The sequence below is a fragment of the Furipterus horrens genome, unplaced genomic scaffold, assembly GCF_987537825.1.
Source record: "Furipterus horrens unplaced genomic scaffold, mFurHor1.1.pri manual_scaffold_17, whole genome shotgun sequence".
NCBI classification, from domain to species: Eukaryota; Metazoa; Chordata; class Mammalia; order Chiroptera; family Furipteridae; genus Furipterus; species Furipterus horrens.
Window position 1 is genome coordinate 18689399 of NW_028327187.1, and position 22733 is coordinate 18712131.

General features: G+C 38.3%; 1 protein-coding gene and 1 pseudogene across 1 annotated transcript in view; one reads left to right on the forward strand and one right to left on the reverse strand.

The window, feature by feature from the left end:
- F9 (coagulation factor IX) overlaps positions 1 to 6122 on the reverse strand; it is a 31055-nt gene extending 24933 nt beyond the window's left edge. Inside the window, exons 1-2 of the mRNA XM_090263983.1 lie at positions 6009 to 6122; positions 1 to 164 (exon numbers count right to left, since the gene is read on the reverse strand). Coding sequence (XP_090120109.1) covers positions 1 to 164; positions 6009 to 6096 — 252 coding nt within the window. The 5' untranslated portion in view covers positions 6097 to 6122. The remainder of the gene's footprint in view (positions 165 to 6008) is intronic.
- A 5337-nt stretch (positions 6123 to 11459) lies between these two features.
- LOC149990612 (uridine-cytidine kinase 2 pseudogene) lies at positions 11460 to 12246 on the forward strand (annotated as a pseudogene).
- Positions 12247 to 22733: the final 10487 nt, after the last annotated feature.

The window sequence follows — 22733 nt, forward strand, 5'->3', positions numbered from 1 at the left end:
AGCTTTCTCGGTGTTTTCAAAAACTTCTCGTGCTTCTTCAAAGCTACACTTTTCTTCCATACATTCTCTCTCAAGGTTCCCTGGAACAAACTCTTCCAATTTACCTGAATTATATCTCTTCGGCCGATTCAGAATTTTGGTGGCATTTTCATGATCAAGAAAAACTGAAATTTAGAAGAACTGTTATTTAGCTTTAGGAAAAAGAAAATACCATGATAATTAAATACATCTCGTAGGGAAGGTTTTGTTTTTAATCCAAGTAACCCTAAAGCCAATTTATCTTTGGGGCATGGAGCCAAAATCTATGATGTTCACATGATAATGTATACACATGGAGATTTAGGAATTAAAATTCAATTTTACTTTTAGTCAAGAGAGCTCCAGTAATAAAAGGTCAAATTTTCAATTGTATTTGAATTTACTTTTCATGAGAAAGAAAGTTCTTAAATAAGCGGTTAACTTCATTTGAAAATAGCAATTGCCGAGCCTTGCAAGGTGATTCCCCTGGGTGGGGTGTTTTCAGGTTGCAGTTGTCCAAATTACTCTGTAACACATTTCTCTTGGAAGAACAGAAGCCTAATTGTGGTCCAGCTGCAAATGCAACCCCAGGGTCTCTCACTAGATTTAAAAGAAAAAAAAATTGCATTCATTGTTTTTATCTTCAGATTCACAACACCTTCAGTTGGCACATGTTGTAGGAATTCCAGTGATGTAAATCTCTCTCTGAGATTCATTTTTTGGTTTATCTTAGCTAGGACTGCCTAGCCTGTGGGGACACTTCTGAGCTCTAGAGGATTGAGATCTCTAACCAGTTTTACCATCTCTCCCTGTCTCCCCACTCTCAAATCTCAAATCTCTCTCTTTCTGTTTCTCTGTCTCTATAGATATATAAATAGATTCAAATCTATTATTTATATCTGTATCTATAATTAATAACAGGAACTCAAGAAGTTGCCTGGAGTTGTTTCTTTCTTCAAGAGACTATCTGACACCATCTCATAGGACCAGGTGTTTTTAAGATGAACTTTCCAGGGCATTTTGGGACTGCTTTTTCATTAACTCTAAAAAAGTATAAAAAAAGAAACAAACTAAACTACATCCCCCTATTTTCATTGCCGCTCTTCAGTTTAGGGACACTTCCAGTCCCTTGACAATCTTGCTTTTCTCTTGTTCAGCAAATAACCCATGGGTTTCACCTGCCAACTTTCTCAATTCCCTTCACCCCTTCTTCAGTGTTGCAATATCCTGCAATCCCAAGCCCTAGATCAGGGCAGCCATCTGTGCCTTCTTTCCCTTCTGAAGCAACTGAGCACTGGGGGAGATGATTCCCTAGCTACAGGTGGATGCCATCACATATTGATGCCTCCCATCCTCTGTCAGGCCCTCCTCCCTGCTGGGTAAATTTTTGCTTGATCCTGGGCACATCTACTATATCAGCTATGTTTGTCTCCTCTAGAGGAGAAACAGTGTTATGGAGTCAGATTAGACACCTCTGGATTTGAATCTATCCCCTCTTGGCTGTGAGATCTTAGGCAAGTCACATAATCTTTGAAGATTAACTTAGTTCAATGTATAATGGGTGTACCAGTAGGATAATTAGAATATGTACCTCCCAGTGTTGTTGGCAGAATCAGTGAAATAACATGTGTAAGCTGGTATATGAGGGGGGACGCAAATAACCTGGAATTTACTTATAAAAATTGTGTATTTATTCTTAACACATTTCAACTTCAGTCACCTTGACAGTACTCTCCATTTGATGCAATATACCTATTAAGACAGTTTTTTTTTCTACTGCTCAAAGCAGTTTTCGTACTTGTTGATTTTGATGCCTTTTAGTGCTTCTACCATTTTTTTGTTTGTTTGTTTCACCTCTTTGACATTGGCAAAGCATTTCCCTTTGAAGTCTTTTTCATCTGGGGAAATGAACCAAAAAAGTAACTCAGGGAGAGATTGGGTGAATAGGGAGGAAGAAGCACAGGGGTCATGCCATTTTTTGGTCAAAAACTGCTGAACACTCGCATGGTGTGGGCAGGTGTGCTCATAAATCACCCATCATAAAGTGGAAACATGCATTGAAAAAGTCTTCAAAAAAAAAATCTACTGAAGCCGAATGCAGCCTCTCACAACAACACCAGCTGGTATAGATGAATTCCTAGAACACTCACCTGGCAGGGAAAGTCTGTACTACAAGGGATCCACCCTCCAGATGAGAATTCCAGGTCCCCCCCCCCATATGTTTGTTATCTCTCTTATTCCCTACTCCCTTCCTTCTTTCCTTCCTTCGTTCCTTCTTTCCTTCCTTCGTTCCTTCTTTCCTTCCTTAGTTCCTTCTTTCCTTCCTTCCTTTCTTCCTTTCTTCCTTCCTACCTTCCTTCCTTCCTGGAAAATAGAACTGGATCTCAAATTGAGGGAACTCTGAATTTGCTGTGCAGGTTAGTTTCTATTCATGTAGATGGTCTTAAGTAAGTTAACCTGTGAAACTTACACTGTCTCAACATTTTCTCAATTCCCTTTAGCTCTTTAATGCTCTTTTCTATAGCTCTTTCCCTTCTTTACTGTCTTCCGTATAATGAAATGACTGTTGTCAGGATAAGCCATGGCCTCCTAAAGGATAATTTTGAGTTTATGTATTTCCTGAATGCTCTGAAACATTTCTAATTGTTGATCTCTCCCTTTTCAGGACACTCTTTTCATGAAGTCACTCTACTCTGATTCTCTTTAATCTAACTCTTGTTATTCATCGACCACTTGAATCAGTTAATTTGCCCTCTCTGCCTTCCCTTTAAATGTTCAGAGTTCTCCCAGCCTCCAGCTTCAGCCTTTTCCCTTTTCACTGCCTTCATCCTTGCCAAGGCCAGGACTGGGGTGAGGTAAACAAGACATTAGAGCACAAAATTGAAAGAGGCACTCTCTTTCAGTGTGTGCAAATACACTGATGCCCTACTTGCCTTGCTTGCCTCACCCTAGTACAGCCCTGGCTATTTCAACACAATTTTCTGAACATTCACTATTGGTAGGCACTATACTAAGTGCCACAATATCCATGCTCACTTCCTGGATCATCACGCATATGGTTGTAACTACTGTTATTTGACAGTGAGTTTCAAATATTCATCTCTGTTCAGATACATCTTCTGAATTCCAGATCCCTAACTGTACATTGCAATATGACAGCGCTGATGTTTATGTAATGCTTCTGATGTGCCATACACTGTGCTCAGTGCTTTGCAAACATTATTTTATTCTATACTCACAACAGTCCCCTGACATAGGTATTGTCATGTCTTTTTTGTAACTGAGAAAAACAGATTCAGAGAGGTTAAGTAATTTGTCCCAGGCAACATACAAATGTGTCAGAGCCACGATTTCAACTCTGGCAGTCAGATGCACAGTTCATGCTCTTAGGCCCTAGGCTGTGTCCAGTAATCACATAAAATGCCCAAGACATATTCTGTACACTTTCTCTAAACCTGTTCCCCTCCCATACCCAGATGGTTAAGTCATATAGTTTCTACTTGCTTAATGTTACTTGAATTCCTTTCCGTCCTCTGTCTATACAGCTAGTGTCCAGGTTCAGGCCTTCCTGCCTTCCCTGTAGGATTACAATAGCCTCAAGACTGGTCTCCTCTGGTCTTGCCCTCCACCTTCCTCAAACAGTTGATTGGAATGTTGCCAGCCTGAGCATCTGAAATCAACCATTATTGGTATTTCTTTGTACTTCTAATGACTCCACATTACTTTCTATTGTCCAAACTCCTTAGTTTAGGGCTTTCATTATCTGATGACCTGACCCTGCCTCACTATCCTGTGTCACTTGTCATATTCAACATTCAAAATATACTGAGTTATTGAAAGCCTTCACATTCTTTGCAGATACTAGAATGCCCTACATCAGACATTCAAGAGAGGGCCTACTCATTTTTAAGGCCCAGCTCAAAATATTGTCTTTGTCAGGCGTTTCCTCAGTTAATGTATTTCTTTTTCTATGCTCCTTTAGCACCTGGTACACATTTTAGCACATTATATTGAAATCTCTCTCCTGACCGACCTCATGACACCTTAGGCCAAAGAGAAGAGTCTGATTTATCCCCATGTCCCTAGTACCTTGCCACAGTACCTGGTACCATAATAGTTGCTCGGTTTTGTAAAGTTTTCTAACATGTATGGACTGAAGTTCTCTCTCATTCATTTGCTTCATTCATTCATTCTGAACGAAAGACAGTTTTGGTCCATGCACTTTACAAGCCTGAATTGGTTTCACAGAACAGTTTTGATTTCAAATTCCAAATGGATGTAATAAAATCTAAGGACAGCAGCCATGAAAATGCAACAACTCAATAAATCATTCATCAAAACTGCTTTTAGAAGTCAATGACACTTTAACTGCATCAGTACTGTCTGTTCTTAGGGAAATTCCCCGCCTCTCTCCTCAGGGCCTGCTATGTTTGATTTCAGTGACTCCAGAATCACACCGCCTTTCTCCTCAGTATTGTTTGAGGATCATATATCTGACTTTTTTCAGGGTTATCTCTTTTAGTCATTGTTTCCCAAGCTCTGAAATCCCAGATCTCTTTTTTCTTCCTATTGGTCCTTTTTTCCAACATCTGAGCTCTTCACAGTGTCAGCAGCCCTCATAAAACCTCCATCATCTCACAACTTATCCTGGAGGAAGGACTTGGGTCCTTTGTCCTGCTTATGCCACACTGAGGAGATATGTGTAAAGACTTAGCTTCAGTGCTGCTTTTCAAGTTTTCCAGCTTCATTTCTTGATTACTGGACTCTACCCACTGTGCTAGTTTGATTTAACCTTTGCATTCTTGTATCATTATTTCTGCATTTAAGTCTGACATCATGTCTGGAGTGGGAACCACAGGGCCAGTCTGCTTTCTGGGGACTCTTAGGGTTGGCACCCCGATCCTGACACTGTCAGCTACTAGATTTGATTATAGTAGCCTGACAAATAAGTGTGATAAATGCTTCCTGTGAGAACATGCTGTTTGTCTAAATGAGGTAATTTCTTTCCTGTGTGCTTTCCTTTGGGGACAGTGCATAAAGTCACTGAAGCTGTGAAAAAAACAAGTGGCATACATTGCATTAACCAATTTCTACCCTTTACGTCAATTATTCGACTGGCTTTGCTGTCCTAAGAGCTCAAGTATTGAGTATTCTCATGTATTAACTCTGAGATCTTTAGAATCAGAGATAAAATAATTTCTTCCTAATCCATGAAAAATGTTAGTGATAAATAACAACTTACTAATGAAGTTTTGTCTGTTTTAACTAAAACTTTAAATTGAAGGTATACAATTTTATAAATTTTTATTAAATCATTTTATTGTTATTTATTATAGTTATCCCAATTTTTTCCCCTTTGTCCTCCTCCACCCATCCCACACCCAGCTCCCACGTCAGTCCCCACACTGTTGTCCATGTGAGTGGGTCATTCATACATCTTCTTTGTCTAGTCCCTTCCCTTTCTTTCCACCATTATCCCCATTCCCCTCCTCTCTGGCATGCCTTATATAGTTATAAAATTTTAAAACACATTATATATCTTAAAATCAATTTTTTTTGTGCAGATAAAAGCATTCTTTGTGGCTTTAATGTTTCACATTTTGATTTCAAGATGGTGAGTAAAAATAACCAAAATGACAATTAATCTTTTTCTCCATATTCTGCTATTTCCTTCTTAAAGCATTTTCCCACTTTTAACTTTTTTTTTAATCAAGGAGATGACTGTTTTCTAAGAGGAATTACATGGTCAAATCAAAGTCCAACAGTGTGCATTAAAAATGTACCATAATCATTGTAAATCTATTTAGTTTTAAAAATTAAGGAGACACAGCTACCAGAGAACCTGTATTTGCCAACACACATGCTGACTACTAGAATCTTAAATATTACTGTCAAATCCTATAATCATTATTTGGTGAAGAAGACAGCACCAGACACTCCTACATCTAAAAGACAAGCATATTCAATATATCTTTTAAAAGGAAACAAACCTGTACATTCAGCACTGAGTAGATATCCTAAAAGGCAGATGGTGACAAGGCCTGGTGGTTCTGCCATGATCATGTTCAGGCACTGCATAACCTTGGTTAGTAGATTGTGCAAGCAGCAAGGTTCACCAATTGTTCCAAAGTACAAGCTGAGCTGTATTTACTTCTGGGAAACAATGTCCATCTCCCACAGTGGATCTTTTGGCTATTTGCAATGGCTTCTTGGGTTAAGTGAAGAGAATAAGCAGTAGCCACCGTTAAACTTCACTTTTATTCAATGGACTTTTGCTCCTGTGGCTGATTTGAAGCTGAAGCTGGAAGTGACATATCATTAAAACAAGGGGAGGTATAATGGCTACAGTTGCTGCAGCTGCAAAATTTATCAGTGGAATCCATCTTATGCTTGTCAGGGAATATTATTGTCATATAAAGATAAAGATATAGAAAGTACAAAGGCATTTTGTCACCATCCTTGAAACACCCTCAATGCTTACATACCTTGAGTCACCTGGTGGATTTTTGTGTTCTTTCTCACAATGAGGAGTTCATAAACTTGTTGTGCCATGTACCCATATGGTGAATCAAATGGACCCTGTCTCAGAATACATATATTTATGTGTGAATGTATATGTATGCACATATACTTAGCTATTATATATATATAATAAATGACTATTATATAATAGTTAATATATTACTCCACTTCACATATAATATAAAAAACTCATAACATTATACCAACATTTACTTACTGTTCTTTGTGCTGTTATTGTGATATATTTTATTTCTCCATGTTATAAACCCTATATTGTTATCACTTCTGCTTTTAGCAGTCAATAATTTTTCAAAGAAATTTAAAAATGAGTCCTGGCTGGCGTGGCTCAGTGGATTGAGTGCTGGCCTGTGAACCAAAAGGTCGCTAGTTCAATTCCCAGTCAGGGCATGTGCCTGGGTTGTAGGCCAGGTCACCAGTTGGTGGCATGTGAGAGGCACCCACACAGTGATGCTTCTCTCCCTCTCTTTCTCCCTCTTTTCCCCTCTCTCTAAAAATAAATAAATAAAAATTTAAAAAAAATTAAATGAGAAAAAGTTTATATTTAGCCATGTATTGCCATTATGATATTCTTCGTTTCTTTGTGTAAATCCAAGTTATAATTATTTTATCACTCTGAAGAATGTCCTTTAATATTTTTGATAGTGTAAGTCTTCTTATGAGTTTTCTCAGCTTTTGTTTATTTGAAAATGTCTCCATTTTACCTTGTTTTTTAAGAAGAAATTTGGTGCCCTGGCCAGGTAGCTCAGTTGGTTAGAGTGTTGTCCCATACATCAAAAGGTCATGGATTCGATTTCTGGGCAGTGTCTATGCCTGGGTTGTGGGTTTGATCTCCAGCCAGAGCACGTATAGGAGGCAAGCAATCCGTGTTTCTCTTTCATGTCAATGTTTCTCTTTCTCTTTCTCCCCTCTCTCTCTAAAATCAATAAACATATCCTTGGGTGAAGATTAAAAAATTTTTAAATAAAATAAATTAATAAAATTTAAATAAATAATAAGTAAAAAATAAGACATATCTTCGGGTGAGGGATAAAAGGTAAACAAACAAACAAACAAATAAGAAATATCCTCAGGTGAGAATTAAAAAAAGAGTTACATCCACATAGAAACCTGTACATGAATGTTCAGAACACATTACTTGCAATAGAAAAAACTGGCAACCTTTTGGTGTACAGGACAATGCTCCAACTAACTGAGCCACCCAGCCAGGCTGTGGATGTAACGTTTAAATTTCTTTGCAATAAATGCTCAGGAATGCAATCTCTGGATCATGTGGAAGTTGAGTGTATAGTTTCTAAATAAACTACCAAACTATTTTCTGAAATGGCTGTGCTGCTTTACATTCCTCAGTAGTGAATAAGGGACTCAGTTTTTCATCCATTGAAAGCACTTGGTATTTTCACTATTTTTTAATTTAAACATTCTGATAGGTGTGTAGCAATATTCATTGTGTTTTAATTTGTATTTCCCTAATGGCTAATGATGTTGAACACCTTATAATTTACTTATTAATCATCTGCATATCCTATTCAGGGAAATTTCTGTTCATGTCTTTTGCCCGTTTTCCAATTTTGCTGATTTTTTTTATTGTTGGATTTTTAGAGTTCTTTATATATTGTAGATATGAGCCCTTTGTCAGATATATGGTTTGCAAATATTGTTTCCAAGACTGTAGCTTGTCTCTTCATCTTCTTAAGTGGGTCTTTTATGGAGGAAAAAATTTTAATTTTGATGTAGTCCAATTTAACATTTTTTAAGTGAATCACACCTTTAGTGTCATATTTAAAACCCTTCCACTAATATTAATCCTGAAGCCTTTTCCCATTAAAAGTTTTATAGTTTTAAGTTTTAGATTTATGCCTCTGCTCCATTTTGAGTTAATTTTGGTATAATGTATGAAGTTTAGTTTGAACTTAATTTCTGTTGCTTGATTCCTCCAGCATCGTTAAAAAAGAGACTGTCCTTCCTCTGTTGAATTAATTGTGCAATTTCACTTAGCATAATAATCTCTGGGTCCATCCATGCTGAAAGACTCCCTTATTTATTTGTTGTAGCACAGAGTTTGGAATGGTTGTATAATCTCGGAAATTGTAGTTCATCTACTCCTAATGGTTATTGAAACTCTCTTAGGCATTTAAAATATATTTTTTGTGACATATCTGTATTTAATTAATTATTACAGCTGGAGTATTTATTTACTTGTTATGATTTGTTATGTTCTACTTGGCCGTAGAAGGTGTGTGATTATTTTTAAATGTCTCTTTCTTAAATTTGATTGTAATCTACATGAAGGTAGGAACGTTATCTGCTGTGCTTATTTTGGTTTTCTGATATTTATAGGTCATTTGTGAATAAATTCATGAATGATTAAGTGAAATGATGTCTATAAATTGCTGGTCACATTGTAGGCACTTGGGAAAATAAATGGTACTTTTCTTTCCTCTTGATTCCTGTCAACTGTATATCATAGTAGAGCAGAAGCTAATATTTGCACCTATTATTAGTAATTTTGCCTGCCTTTGAATAAAGAAAGCAAGAGAAAGCATCAGGGAAGGCTACATGGAGCTGGAATGGTGAGGTACAACTGACTGACCTACTTATACAGGCTTTCTGGAACTCAGTCTTGTAACTGACAGTATAGGATTTTACTTTTTTCCATTTTATGGTTTTGAGATTTAGATTGCACCAGTGGATGATTTGTGAAGTAAACATTCATAGTTCAGCTCCAGAAACATGTTAAGTTGTACTTAATCTCTTTATGAATTCTCACTGGAGGGTGCCGTGATAATCACTTGGCATCCTTTCTGTGTAAGAATCTGCAAATGAGGAAAGGAGCTCTGGGAAAATGAGGTACAATTGTACAGCATATTGTGACTACATGGATAAAAAGGAGCAGAGAGGACACTATTCTATCTAGCTTAGGTAACAAGGTTTTTGACATATAAGAAACTAGTGCTATGTAAGTAGCTGGCTTTCAATATGTATCTCTGATTCTTATAAAGGTGGTTGCTGCCCCGCCCCTGCATTCTAGAATCAAGAGCCATATATGTAGGATGTAGGCAATTATAAGTCAGCCAGCCATTCTGGTTATCAATTGTTATGACACAAATTGAGGGTAAAGGATTTATACTTGATCATTTTTCAAAAAGGATGTTCTAAGAGAAATTCATTGGACTGTCTGAAATTCTTAAATTATTATCCTCAGAGTTGTGACACTTTTAGAAGAGAAGAATCATATTGCTTCCAAAGAAAACGCCTCATAGCAGATGAAACATAAAAGGAATTTTTGAGTGAATCGACACAACAATGTTCTTTGGATTTTTAAAGAATTTCATTTTCTTTGGAAGCTAAATATTTCTACATTTTAACAATTCCACTTGCGCTCCCATCTTGGGAATCAAGTAAAAGCAGGTTCCTTCTAGATCTCCAAATATTCAATACTTTGGCTCATATGTGGGCAGCATTTTAAAATTGACAGAACCCACTCCCATTCATTTTCATATTTGGATCTCACAGCAACCCTTTGAGATAGGAAGGAAAGATGTATTTTATTCTAAGAGTTATTTTCTTATAGGTATGGACTCTCAAGAACTGGCCAGTGTTTTTGCCTTTATTTCATCCTGCTGTGCCACAAGCTGAGTTATATTCAAACCAACTTAGTTATTCTTTGTTCACTCATCTTAACACCCCCCATTTTACTTTTACAAAAAAAAAATAAGTAAGTTTTTGAATCCTTGCTGGATCAAAAGACCTATTTTTCTCAAATATCTAATTAGATTTATGTAGAGTAACCTACCTTGAACTCTGCTTTCATCTAAGAAATTCTGTCCAGCTTAATTATTCTTTGTTCAACCATCTTAACCCCCCAATTTTACTTTACTAGAAAAAAGTGAATAAGTAAATTTTTGAATTCTTGCTGGATCAAAAGACCGATTTTTTCTCAAATATTTAATTAGATTTATGTATAGTAACCTATCTTGAACTCTGCTTTCATCTGAGAAATTCTGTCATGGTACAATATATCTGTGAAGAAAACTCTCAAATGGTTTAAAAAAAATGCAAGTTGAGATGAAGTGCCTGATTTTATTTTATTTTTCCAAAGATAGCTTTTCTCTTCAAATGGCAGAAATGAGTGGTGAGAAAGGCAAAGCTTTACAGTAGAATAGGCAGACATGATTATTAATTTGTTAATAAACCACATTTTGTTCCTGTAGCATCTATCATTTTCCTTCTATTGAGTCTAGTATGTTTTTCTGTTGATGATGAACTATCAGATAAAAAATAATCAGACTTGGTAATTCTGTTTATAGTTATAACTGATTATAGCTATTTTATGTAGCACAATGAAAAAAAATTAGCCTGTGGTTGGGTGAATCTGCCTTTTTTTGTATGGCTTATTGAATTGTCAATAATGCTTCATCATAACTTTGCACATTATTTTTATAAAGCATTAGCTCTGCAAAATAGGCCTTGGCTTTGGTGGGGCCCCAGGGGCCGGAGCACCTCTGCTTGGTCACCACATTTCCATTTCTGTCTCTATTCCTTCATTACTGATGTAGGGTCTGTCTCTATCTCTCTGTGTTTTGCTCCCCCTCCCTCTCCCCTCCCCGCCTGTATATATATCAACACACACATACACTTTCCCCCTACAAATTGGCTGCAGTTAACATTCTATTCAATGTACAGTTACTTAATACATTTATCTCAGTTTCTGCATTGAGCAGTTTCCTTGGAATTTTAATTTATTCAAAGAATATTTAGCGAGGGCTTGTGCGTCCGCATGCACAGGCAGTTGATAATGTTGAGAACGTTGAGACCATTGAGACCATTGAGAAGCAGCGGCATCTGCACGCACAGGCCGTTGAGACCATTGAGACAGTTGAGAAGCGGCGGCCTCAGCCATGGCCAGGGCTGGCAAGCAAACCCAGCTTAACTGCCAGCGGCCCAATGGCCATGGCGAGCCCTTCCTGATTGGGGTCAGCGGGGGCACAGCTAGTGGCAAGTCCTCTATTTGTGTGAAGATTGTGCAGCTCCTGGGGCAGAACAAAGTGGACTACCACCAGAATCAGGTGGTCATCATGAGTCAGGACAACTTCCACCGTGTCCTCACTTCAGAGCAGACGTCCAAAGCCCTGAAAGGTCAATTCAATTTCGATCACCCAGATGCCTTTGACAACGAACTCATTCTTAAAACTCTCAAAAAAAATCACTGAAGGGCAAACCGTGCAGATTCCCGTGTATGACTTTGTTTCCCATTCCCAGAAGGAGGTGGTCACCATCTTTCCAGTGAAAGTGGTCCTCTTTGAAGGCATTTTGGCCTTCCACTCCCAGGAAGTGCGAGACCTGTTCCAGATGAAGATCTTCCTGGATACAGATGCGGACATCCGGCTCTCCCACAGAATATTAAGAGATATCGCTGAAAGAGGGAAGAAACTGGAGCAGATTTTATCCCAGTACACTATGTTCGTCAAACCTGCCTTTGAGTATTTCTGCTTGCCAACAAAGAAATATGCAGACATGATCATTCCTAGAGGTGTAGACAATCTAGTTGCCATCAACCTCATCGTGCAGTACATCCAAGACATCCTGAATGGAGGGCTTTCTAAGTGGCAGACCAATGGCTGTCTCAACAGCTACATGCCTACATGCAAGAATCAAGCCTCGGAGTCCAGCATCTGGCCACATTGAGCCTGTCTGCCTCCAACCAGCGCTCCATGAGGCAGAAGGAGGTAGCAGAGGGCTCTGGTTGTACACACAGTTTCCTATGACTCTGCTTATTTAAGAAAATAACATAGAGATGAAATGCCCTTGATCTTGAAATAGAAGTTGACCTTGAGCCTACATGTGAAACTGTGCCAACTGTTAGTGGTGATTATGAAGCCAACATGTAACCAGTCATATATATATATAATGTGAATATTTATGGAGTACTCACTGTACTATGTACTGTTCTAGGGCTTATGGATAAAGCAGAGAAGAAGACAAGAATAAATCTCTGACCTCATAGAATATATTTAATTGTCAGTAGAGATAGAATTAAACAATAAGTGAAACATACTCTGTGTTGGTAGTCATTGTTATGGAGTTAAATAAAGGAACATAGGGGTGCAAGGAGTGTACCTGTGGTAAATGGAAGAGGGTGTCATTTGCAATTTGGTGACAAAGGAAGGCCTCACTGAGAAGTCACCCTTTGAGTGAAGTCTTGAAGAGGTTGAAGGAATGATGCATGCATATATCTGGGGAAGAGAACAGTCCAGGTAGAGAGAGAACCTCAAGTGCAAAGTCCCCGATATGGACCTCTGTGCAGCCAAGTCTGTGAAATATCAGATGTTTGGAGATGAGTAAGGGTGGCAGAGAATGGTAGGAGACAAAGTCATAGATCACATGGAGGAGTAGATCATGGAGGGTCTTGTAGTCCAGTGCAAGGACTTGAAGGGATTAGAAGTCAGTACAAATGTTTGCACAGAGAAATGGTATGATCTTACATGTGATAAATGAACCACTCTGCCTGCTGAGTTGAAAACAGACTTAAAGAAGCCAGGGCAGAAACAGACAAGTGAGGAGGCTGTTGCAGCAATCTAGGGCGGACCAGGGTGGTAAGAGTGATGGGATTCTAGATGTATTCTGAAGGTATATTTTAATTTATTCAAAGGATATTTAGGATTTTCTTACAGATGGAGTGTGGGTGTGAGAAGTCAGGATGACTCTAAGGATTTTTCCCAAACAACAGGAATGATGGGATTGTTATGAATTTAGTTGGAGAAAATTGAGGAGGAGCAGTTTTAGGAGGGAAGTCTGGGTTTTGGTTTTGGACATGATAAATTTGAGATGCATATTCAAGTGGAGCTATTGAGGCAGCTGGATATACACATCTGGGCTTCAGAACATACATAAACACACCCCATACAGGGTGGAGCAAAAGTAGTTTTACAGTTGTTCATATGGAAAATAATACAACAAATAAAAACAAAACAATACGCTGTGTTTCACATACTCACAGCTGTAAACCTGCTTTTGCTACACCATATATATGAGATGTCAGCACATAGGTGAAAAAAATGGGGGACATCTGTAAAAGTGTCAACAATAAAAAATAAAATAAAAAAATAAAACAACAAAAACAAAAACATGAAACAGATGAGCTCACCAAGGGAGTAAGTGTAGAGAAGGGAAGATGTGTGAAGACTGGACCATGTGGCCCTCTAACATTTAAAGCTCAAGGAGATGGGGAAGAGTTAGCAAAGATGACTGAAATAGAGATACCAGTGAGGTGATCTGCGAGACCCCATGTGTATGGCTGACAGTAAATGCAGAACAAAATTTGTTTGCAAGAGTCCAATCACTCTGTTAGACCTTGCACTCTCCCTCAGTTGCAGGGCAGAGGGAGTGGGGGAGGCTTCAGAGTCAACTGCATGTAAGGGGACTCCTCACTCATTTAAAAAGTTGGTGAGAGATAATTTCCTCATAATTTTGTTACAAGATGGCAAAGATACTGGGCAGTGACAAATGTGTCAAAGCAAATATTGTAACAGAACCATTTTTTGTACTAGTGAATGCAATGTGTTATAATTAAGACATCATTGCACTCCATCATCATGACAGGTCAATTTAGTACTTTGCCAATTTCTTTTTTTGTGTGTGTGTGTGTGTGTGTGTGCGTTATGGTGTGATAGAATACAGAATAGCCAAGAGAGACCAACCAGTTGAACATTTGACACTGTTTTTTCTCACAGTTAACATTAGGTCACACAAAAGAGGACCCAAAAGCTGTTTTTCACCTCTGTCACCTTCCTTGCTATACAAATCTCTTCTGAAGTGGAAGGTCAGGGCCATGTGCATTGTGCATTGAAAGCTCTGCTCAACTTTTGGTCTTTGCTCTTTGACTTTTACCTTCCCTGAACTTGTCTGCCGGTATCTGTCATTTATAAGAATCAATTTAGAAAATCAGTGAGCTGGTGCAAATTCTGAGCATACCTTCAAGTCCCAGGTGAGCTTTCGTAAAGCACAGTGGCACTACAGCATCCTCACTGCTACCTCGGGATAGTACTAATTAATTTTCAATGTCTTTTCCCATCTGATGATTTTGATCAGAAAGACTCATTTCTAAAAGATGGCCTGGAGCACATTTAAGCACAGAGCCCTTTAATTGGTGTAAGTGAGCAACAGTTGAACTTTCTGAATTGAGTTCTGCCATGGTTAACCAGAGTGCATAGAGACAACACTAATTGCCTCTTAGATCCCAAAAAGAGAAGAGAGAAGGGGAAAAAAGAAAACCAGGCAGGAAAGTGTCTGACTGCATTACTCCGCAGGCATTGCTTTTGTGGTTTGTTTCTTCATATGAACTCTAATTTGAAAAGAAAATATTTGAATTATAAACAGGCAGCATAGCAGTTGGACTACATAGTAATTTTTGTAATTTGATACAAAATTTCAAAAATCTCTTTCTTTGAGTCCATACCTTGAAGAGAAAAGGCTTAATATTTGCACCTGTCAGGTTTTCTGAAACCTTCATTTTCTTTTTGGGATAAGCTTATTGAATTTAGCCCCCTGTTGCTTTAAATACTTAAATATTCTCTTGGCTATGATACAAACAGAGAGAGAGAGAGCTAGTTTTTGAGAGCTTTTCACTTCAAAAGGGAACTGTCAAATTAGTGAGAGAATAAAGAGTATAGAGTTTGTGCTCAATTATAAGATATGTTTTATAAGGAATGAATCATGCTTTTAGGCAGGTAAGCTATATATAAACTCTTTCCATAAATACAACGTGTATGAGTCCAAGAGGAATTTAGAAGAGAGACAGAAATACTGGTAATGCTGTCATACTTGCCTTCTGTGCTATGCTCTTAAGGCCACTGTTCATGATTAGGAGACAAGCTGGGCACCTGGGGGCCTCTCTGGTCACAGTCTGTACCCTTGCACTGAACTGGTAAAAGATCCAGGGGAAAGCATTTCAATTTTTTCTAATAAGCTTTTCTTAATGTGCTGAATTGAACATGATGAAGTAGGAAGAGCTGAGCTTTACCAAGTCCCAGGCCAGCACACCAGGGCCAACTCAACACAGCACTTCTGGAATCACTGGCACTCTGCTGGCTGGACAGTCACCACATCCAAATTACTAATTTTCAAAAATGCCCACTTTGCACCAATTTGTAGGATTTTCCCTTTATCTAATAACTCCAGATCTTGACAACTGGTTTGAAATAGTATTAGGCAATAAAACATCCATTTAATTCAAACTGCTCACTGTATGATAAAGTTTTCAGTTCACGTGTATCTGCTGCTCACCCTAGCAGGAAATTAAGATGATGGATTTTGCAGTTGTTTTCTCCTAGTGTCCTGTTATTGGAGCATGAGCAGATGCAAATGGAGGGCTGTTCTCCGTCATGTGTCTTGACACAGGCATGTACCCTGCTGACACCTTTCCTCAGAGTTTTCTTCCTGTCTGTGCTCACAGGCTTTGCCTTGCTGCTTAACTTCAGCCATGCAGAGCAGTGTGATACAAGACCTAATTATTTTGTGTGACATTTCTTCCTTGTCTTTATATTTATGCATTCATTTCTTCATTCAATCATTCAAACATTTTTCTAGAAATGACTATGGGAAAGCTCCTGTGATATTTTGTATTAAATGGTAAGCAATACCTGAGAATTATTGAGCTGAAAATCAGATACTTATGAAGTTATAAAGCTCTAATTGTAAGTTACTGAACAAATATGAGGCAGGCTTTGGGAGAATCTGGGATGACGTTGGGGCTGAGGTGATGCAGATGTCTCCAGAAATGCACACAAATATCAGTTATTTAAAATTTCCCCTCCTCCTTTGTTTCAGAAGTGGCATCCTAACTTCTTTCTGAGGATCTGCACCCTCTCCAATTCCCTGCAAGACTCTGTTCCATCAGGTATCTTCTCTCTATAGTTCTTGAAGTTCTCTCTTTTTCCTGGAGGCTTTCTCTCACATGGAAAATGTTCTCAACCCTTCTCTAGCTCCCAGCTGATCCCTGTGACCTTACATCCCAGCCCTTACCCCTTCCCTGCATTCTATAGTTATTGAGCTGAAAGTGCTTATTTATTGTGTGTTATAGGTTCAATCATGTCCTCCCAAAATATGTATGTTCTACCAAGTCAAATGGTAGAATTGAAAGTGCCTCAGAATGTGACCTAATTCCGAAACAGAGTCTTACACTGGCAGGGTAGCTCAGTTGGTTAGAGCGTCGTCCACATATGTCAAGGTGGTGGGTTCGATCCCTTGTCAGGACACAGGCAGGAGTCAACCTGTGCATCACTGGGTGGAAAAAAATAGATATCTCTCTCTCTCTCTCTCTCTCCTCCTTCCTCTCCCTCAAAACTTAATAAAAATTTAAAAATAGAGCCTTTATAGAGGTAATCAAGTTAAAATGGTATCATTAATGTGGGCCCTAATACAGTAAGACTGATGACCTTACCAAAAGGGGAAATTTGGACACAGAGACTGACACACACAGAAGGAAGTCAATATGAAGACACAGGGAGAAGGCAGCCATCTACAAGCCAATGAATGCCTGAGGCTACCAGAAGTTTGGAAAGAGACAGAACAAAGTCTCTCTCAGAGCCCTCAGAAGGAACCAACCTTGATGACACCTTGATTTTGGACTGCTAGCCTCCAGAACTGAGAGAAAATACATTTCTGTTCTTTAAGTCCCCCAGTTCACTATACTTTGTTATGGCAGCCCTAGGACACTAGTACAATGAGCACAAATGCTATTTCCTAAGGATGAAATCCAAAGACCCCTTCTAACTCACTCTGGTCAACCCCTCTGTACTTTTCAACCCAATTAGTCACTTTCCTTTTTAAAATTGGATGCTCAGCATGATGGGATACAATACACCAGTGTTCTGGAGTTAGGCCAAGCTGGGTTCAAATTCTTGGGTAATTCTATTAATCTTCTCTAAACCCACAAAATAGAATATATGTGTACCTCATATGGTGATTGTGAGGATTACATAAGATAATGTATATAAAATATGTGTCATACAGTAAACACAACAGAAATAAAAACTGAATGTTAGCTCTGTAATTGGGCTGGGAAGACTCTAGATATTGAATAGTCAGCTGAGACACCAAGTCAAATTGTAGAACTCTAGAAGTGAATGTCTGAGGATGGCTTAGCCACAGTAGGTGTTTGCTCCTCCTCTGTGTTCTTACCTTTCTCACCATAGTTATCAGGCTGTATGTTTTCAGCTATGTGTTTCCTCTCATATTAGATTTTGAGATAATTAATAGTGGACATAATAAATATTTGATGAATGAAGAAATTATTGAATGAGACAAATTTAAAAGTGCATTCTTGACAGATTCAAGTGCTAAGTGTTCATGTTGTATCAAAGCTCAGTGTGGAAAGCAGTGAATTGTATGAGTCTGCAAGATGGCAGGAGCTGTTATTGAGTTGGCTTTTTGGACTAAAATGTGTTTTTATGAAATTCTCAACGACTTCCAGGAATGGATAAAAAATACTTTCGGTAAATCACTATTGGAGTCAACGTGAATAGGTGATGAAAATTTACTTTCAATATATTTTTTGAAACTGTGTATACTAGTAGTGTCTATTGCTGTCACCTTTGAATTTACTTGTGCTACTCAAATGCAGAGACAACATCGACTAACCTTTAAAAAATTTAAATTTTTTTAGCAGTTTCTCACCTTAATAATGCAAAACGCCAATCAAGAAAGAGCATTCACTTTGGGGGCCAAAATTCTATGGTAGTAATCCTAGAAATTACAAATATATCAGAACTTGCCAGTTCCTATGTCATTTCAAAAAGTAGGCTGGATCATCACAAAAATGGACTTTCTCAAAGCAACCCAAGTGCCCATCAATAGACAAGTGGATAAAAAAGTTGTGGTAGATAAAAACAATGAAATATTACTCTGCCATAGAAAAATGAATGAAATTTTAACTTTTGCAACATCATGGATGGACCTAAGGGTATTGTGCTAAGTGAAATAAATCAGAGAAAGAAAAATACCATATGGTTTCACTTATATATGGAATCTAGAGAACAAAATAACTGAACAAACAAAATTAAAACAGACTCATAGATATAGAGAACAGACTGACAGTTGTCAGAAGGGAGAGAGCGTTGGGGGCAGGGTGAAAAATGTGAAGGGATTAAGCAGTAAAAATTGGTAGTTACAAAATAGTCACAGAGATCTAGATTACAGCATGGGGAATACAGTCAATGATAACTATGTATGGGGCTAGGTGGGTACTTCAAGCAGTGGGGGACCACTCTGCAAAGCACATGATTTTATAAGCACTTTTCTGTACATCTGAAACTAATACAGAATAGTACTGAATGTAAACTGTAATTGAAAAAAATAAAATAAGAAGTACAGATTGGTAGTTACAAAATAGTCACAAGGATGTAAGTATAGCACAGGGAATATAGTCAATAATGTAATAACTATGTATGGTGCCAAGTGGGTGCTGGAAATATTGGGGGGACCACTTTGTAATAAAGTACATGATTTTCTAACCACTATGCTGTACACCTGAAACAAATACAAAACAACAACAACAACAACAACAAAAAACAAAAACAAAACCTTAAACCATAATTGAAAAGTAAAATTTAAATAAAAAATGAGCTTCCTCAGCAAATACTAATTTTCTTTAATGAACAGTCTGGAGGCTCTTTGTTCTTGTTATGAGACTATGAGATGGGTTGCATTGATTCTTATAATTTCAACATAAACTTCCCTTCTTTCACATCAATCTTAGGGCTATCTTCTCTGGTTTTTCAGGAGCCTCAGTAACTTTTTCAAACAACTCTGTATTTACTCAGTTTACCCATGATCCCTATCTTATCCTGCATTTATTCTAGTCTTAGATACATATATTTCTTGGTACAGCTGTAGAAAAAAAAAAGAACCATGGTAGCTTCTTTTAGTGCTATTCATTTCAGGCTTTATCATGTGGCTTAAAATAAAAGAGCTGTATTTATACATCACTGAATAACACATTTGCTTTGCTAGATAAGTTGGTAGGCATTAACAAAATATTAATACAGTTTAAAAAGAGGTAATGGTTGTGTTACCCCTGCCTTGAAAATAAAAAGCACAAGACAGGGCATGGCAGGAAATGAAGCCCAATAATGATGCATTTTTCCGAGAAAGAAAAAGAGTAGTAAAGTAGTTCTGAACTTCAGACCCAATCCTTGGCCTAATTCTGGCCTGATTCAGTGCAGTACAGTGTATGCTGTACTATAAAACTCGGAGAATGTCGTGTATATACAGTCAATATCCTTTGTATTATATAACCCAATTTTTCTTTTAAATATGCTGGCATGAATGTTCTCATCTCCATGTTACTTATAACACTGAAAAATTGGGAACTGCCCAAATGTCAAAGAGTACAGAACTGGTTAATTAAACTAAAGTCATGTGGTGGCATGTCATACAGCTGGTAAAACTGTTGTTGTTGAAAGAGTTTTAATGGCACGGGATGATGTTCACAATATATTCATAATTAGAAAAAAAGCAGATTACACATTAGTAAGCACAGTAGGAGCCTAATAAAGTATGTACATGTATTCATATTAGCCTGGATTATAATTTCTCAGATTGGTAGCAATGGCTGCCCCTGAGTTGTGGAATTAAATATAGGTATTTTTCTTTGTGCTTCAAAAATACTCTAAAAATACTATCTGTACCTTGATAATGAACATGTGTTAAATTTATAACCATAAAAAGAGTATCTACCTCTCCCCCTTATAAACACTGTTATAGTGGGTGCACTGATGACCCCTCCCCCCAATATATGTCCATGCTCTAGTTCCTTGAACCTATGATTGTGACCTTATTTGGAAAAAAGCCCTTGTAGATGTAATTAAGTTAAGGCTCTTGAGATGAGATCATTCTGGATAATTCAGGTGGGCCCTAAATCCAATAAAAATTTTTTTAATAAAAGACAGAAGAGGACAAGGCACATATATAGAGGAGAAAGCCATGTGAAGATGAAAGCAGACTTTGAAATGATGTGGCCATAAGCTAAGGAATGCTAACAGCCACGAGAAGCCAGGAGAGGCAAGGAAGGAGTCAACCCCAACACCTCCTGAGGGAGTACACCCCTGGCCTCTAGAACTGTGAGAAAATAAATTTATGTTGTTTTAAGTTTGTGGTAATTTATTTCAGCAGCCACAGGAAGCTAACATATGCTACAAGGGGCCATGTATCCCATTGGCTATTCCTTCTCCATGAACATTTGCCTGGGATCTTTTCTCTGGTTCTCCTCAGCCCTACATCTCTATTCACCATCACCAAAGAGCCATGCTGATTCCTGTTTCCAGGTCACTGGCACTCTTTTCTTCAGTGTCATTTGTGAGACCTTCCTTTTGATAATTACAAACTGTACCTGTCATTTGGTTTTGGGCTTAGAGCTTGTCCTCTGGTTTTCTTTGGCAATTGGACATTTGTTACTACACAGTCACAAAAGGGCCTTAATGGCTGCCTAGGACCTCTGTATTTTCAAAGTAGATCCAGTGACTTTCACTACCCTTTAAAATATGGTAAGTTCTCACTTAATGTCATCAATAAGTTCTGCAACTTTGTGCGAAATGACATATAATGAAATCAGTTTTTACTGTAGGCTAATTGATGAAAACATGAGTTAAGTTCCCATGGCATCTCAATAACCTTAGAGTGAGATGTTATTCGAGGACCTGCTGTATCTGCAGTGACTTAAAGAGGCTCCCAAATGACATGGGCACCCAGGAAACTTCTGGTATTTTATACAGTTAGAGGAGAAAGGGAAACTTTTTTATAGCATCATGGTGAGAAATCATTCCCAAGTCAATGAAGAGGTTTCCCAAATACCAGAGGTAGATCATTTGCAGACATTTTGTTATTCCTATTTGCCGAGGAAGTGAAACTAGCTCATTGGTGAACTGACTCAGTCTCCTGTGCCAGCTTCATCTTCCATCTCTTGCTGGTGGTTCAGTGATGTTGGTGCTGTGTTCCTCCCACCATGCCATTGCTCTTACTGTCTCCTCTGCCTGGAATGAGGCCCTCCCTCACCATGGTCCTCTTAGCCTGACTCCCTCTCCTCCTGCTCCCCCAATCATTTAGACTTGGCTCAAGCATCACCTTTAAGAAGTCCTTTCTGACCCTCACTTTCCAGTCTGCATTGGGTACCAGGCCTGGCCTCTTGTATTTCTTTGGCAGCATGGTCTCACAACTATCTCCACTCTACTCACAATGTGTGGAAGTGATTTCTGTGTGGAGGTGGAACATTTTCAAATTCATGTTACCTGCTTGAGAGTGTTTCTTCAAGACAAAGGAAAGAGAAAATGAAGCGAACTCTCCTGTGGATGGAATATTGTCTATGGCTGAATAATCTCTGCAAAGAAAAGGCTATAATAAACCACTGCCATGGGAATCTTTTATCTTCTACCCACTGAATCTACATTCAAAATTCCCTAAGCAAAACTCTCATTTTCTCTTGCAGGGAAATAAAAAAGCAGAAGCTGATGACAACATGTTGAATAGGACCTTCCTAAATGTGAGAAATGTGTGCTTTGAATAATCATAATAAAAAAAGAAAATGATCTGTGTGGCTCTTCCCTACTGTACTGTGAGCTCCTTGAGGGACGCAACCTCTGGTTTCCCTGCACTTAGTGCAGAATTGGTGCTCCTTAGATAGCTGTGGAAAGAATGTATGAATATTTTCCTCCTTGCCCTATTCTTTTTGTTCGGGAACTGTGAAGAAAGAAGCACAACAAACACACTGATACCAGATCTGCCATGTGTCTGGATTAGTGTCCTGAGGCCCTTCAGACAAAATTTTCTATCACCCATCTCAGAAGCAACAAAGCATGACAAGATTTTAAGCAGGTAAGAATGGGGAAAAACAGATAATGCTTTCTCTTTTCAGTTTAGAAAAAGTACCAAGGAACTTTATGCTGGGAAATGATAAGGCTGCCACACACAATGGGGGAAATCAATGCATGGTCCCTCTGTGTCAATAAATATGGTGGTTTCAGAGATTTTACTAAGAGACTAATCAACTTTGGTCCTGACAGTCTTCACACCAGGACCTAGGATTTCAAGCATAATTGATGGAAGGTGGTGTGCCCAGTCATTTTCAAGCTGTACTGCTCATGCTAAAACAAGACAGGACAGGAGGTGATTTTCAGTTATTG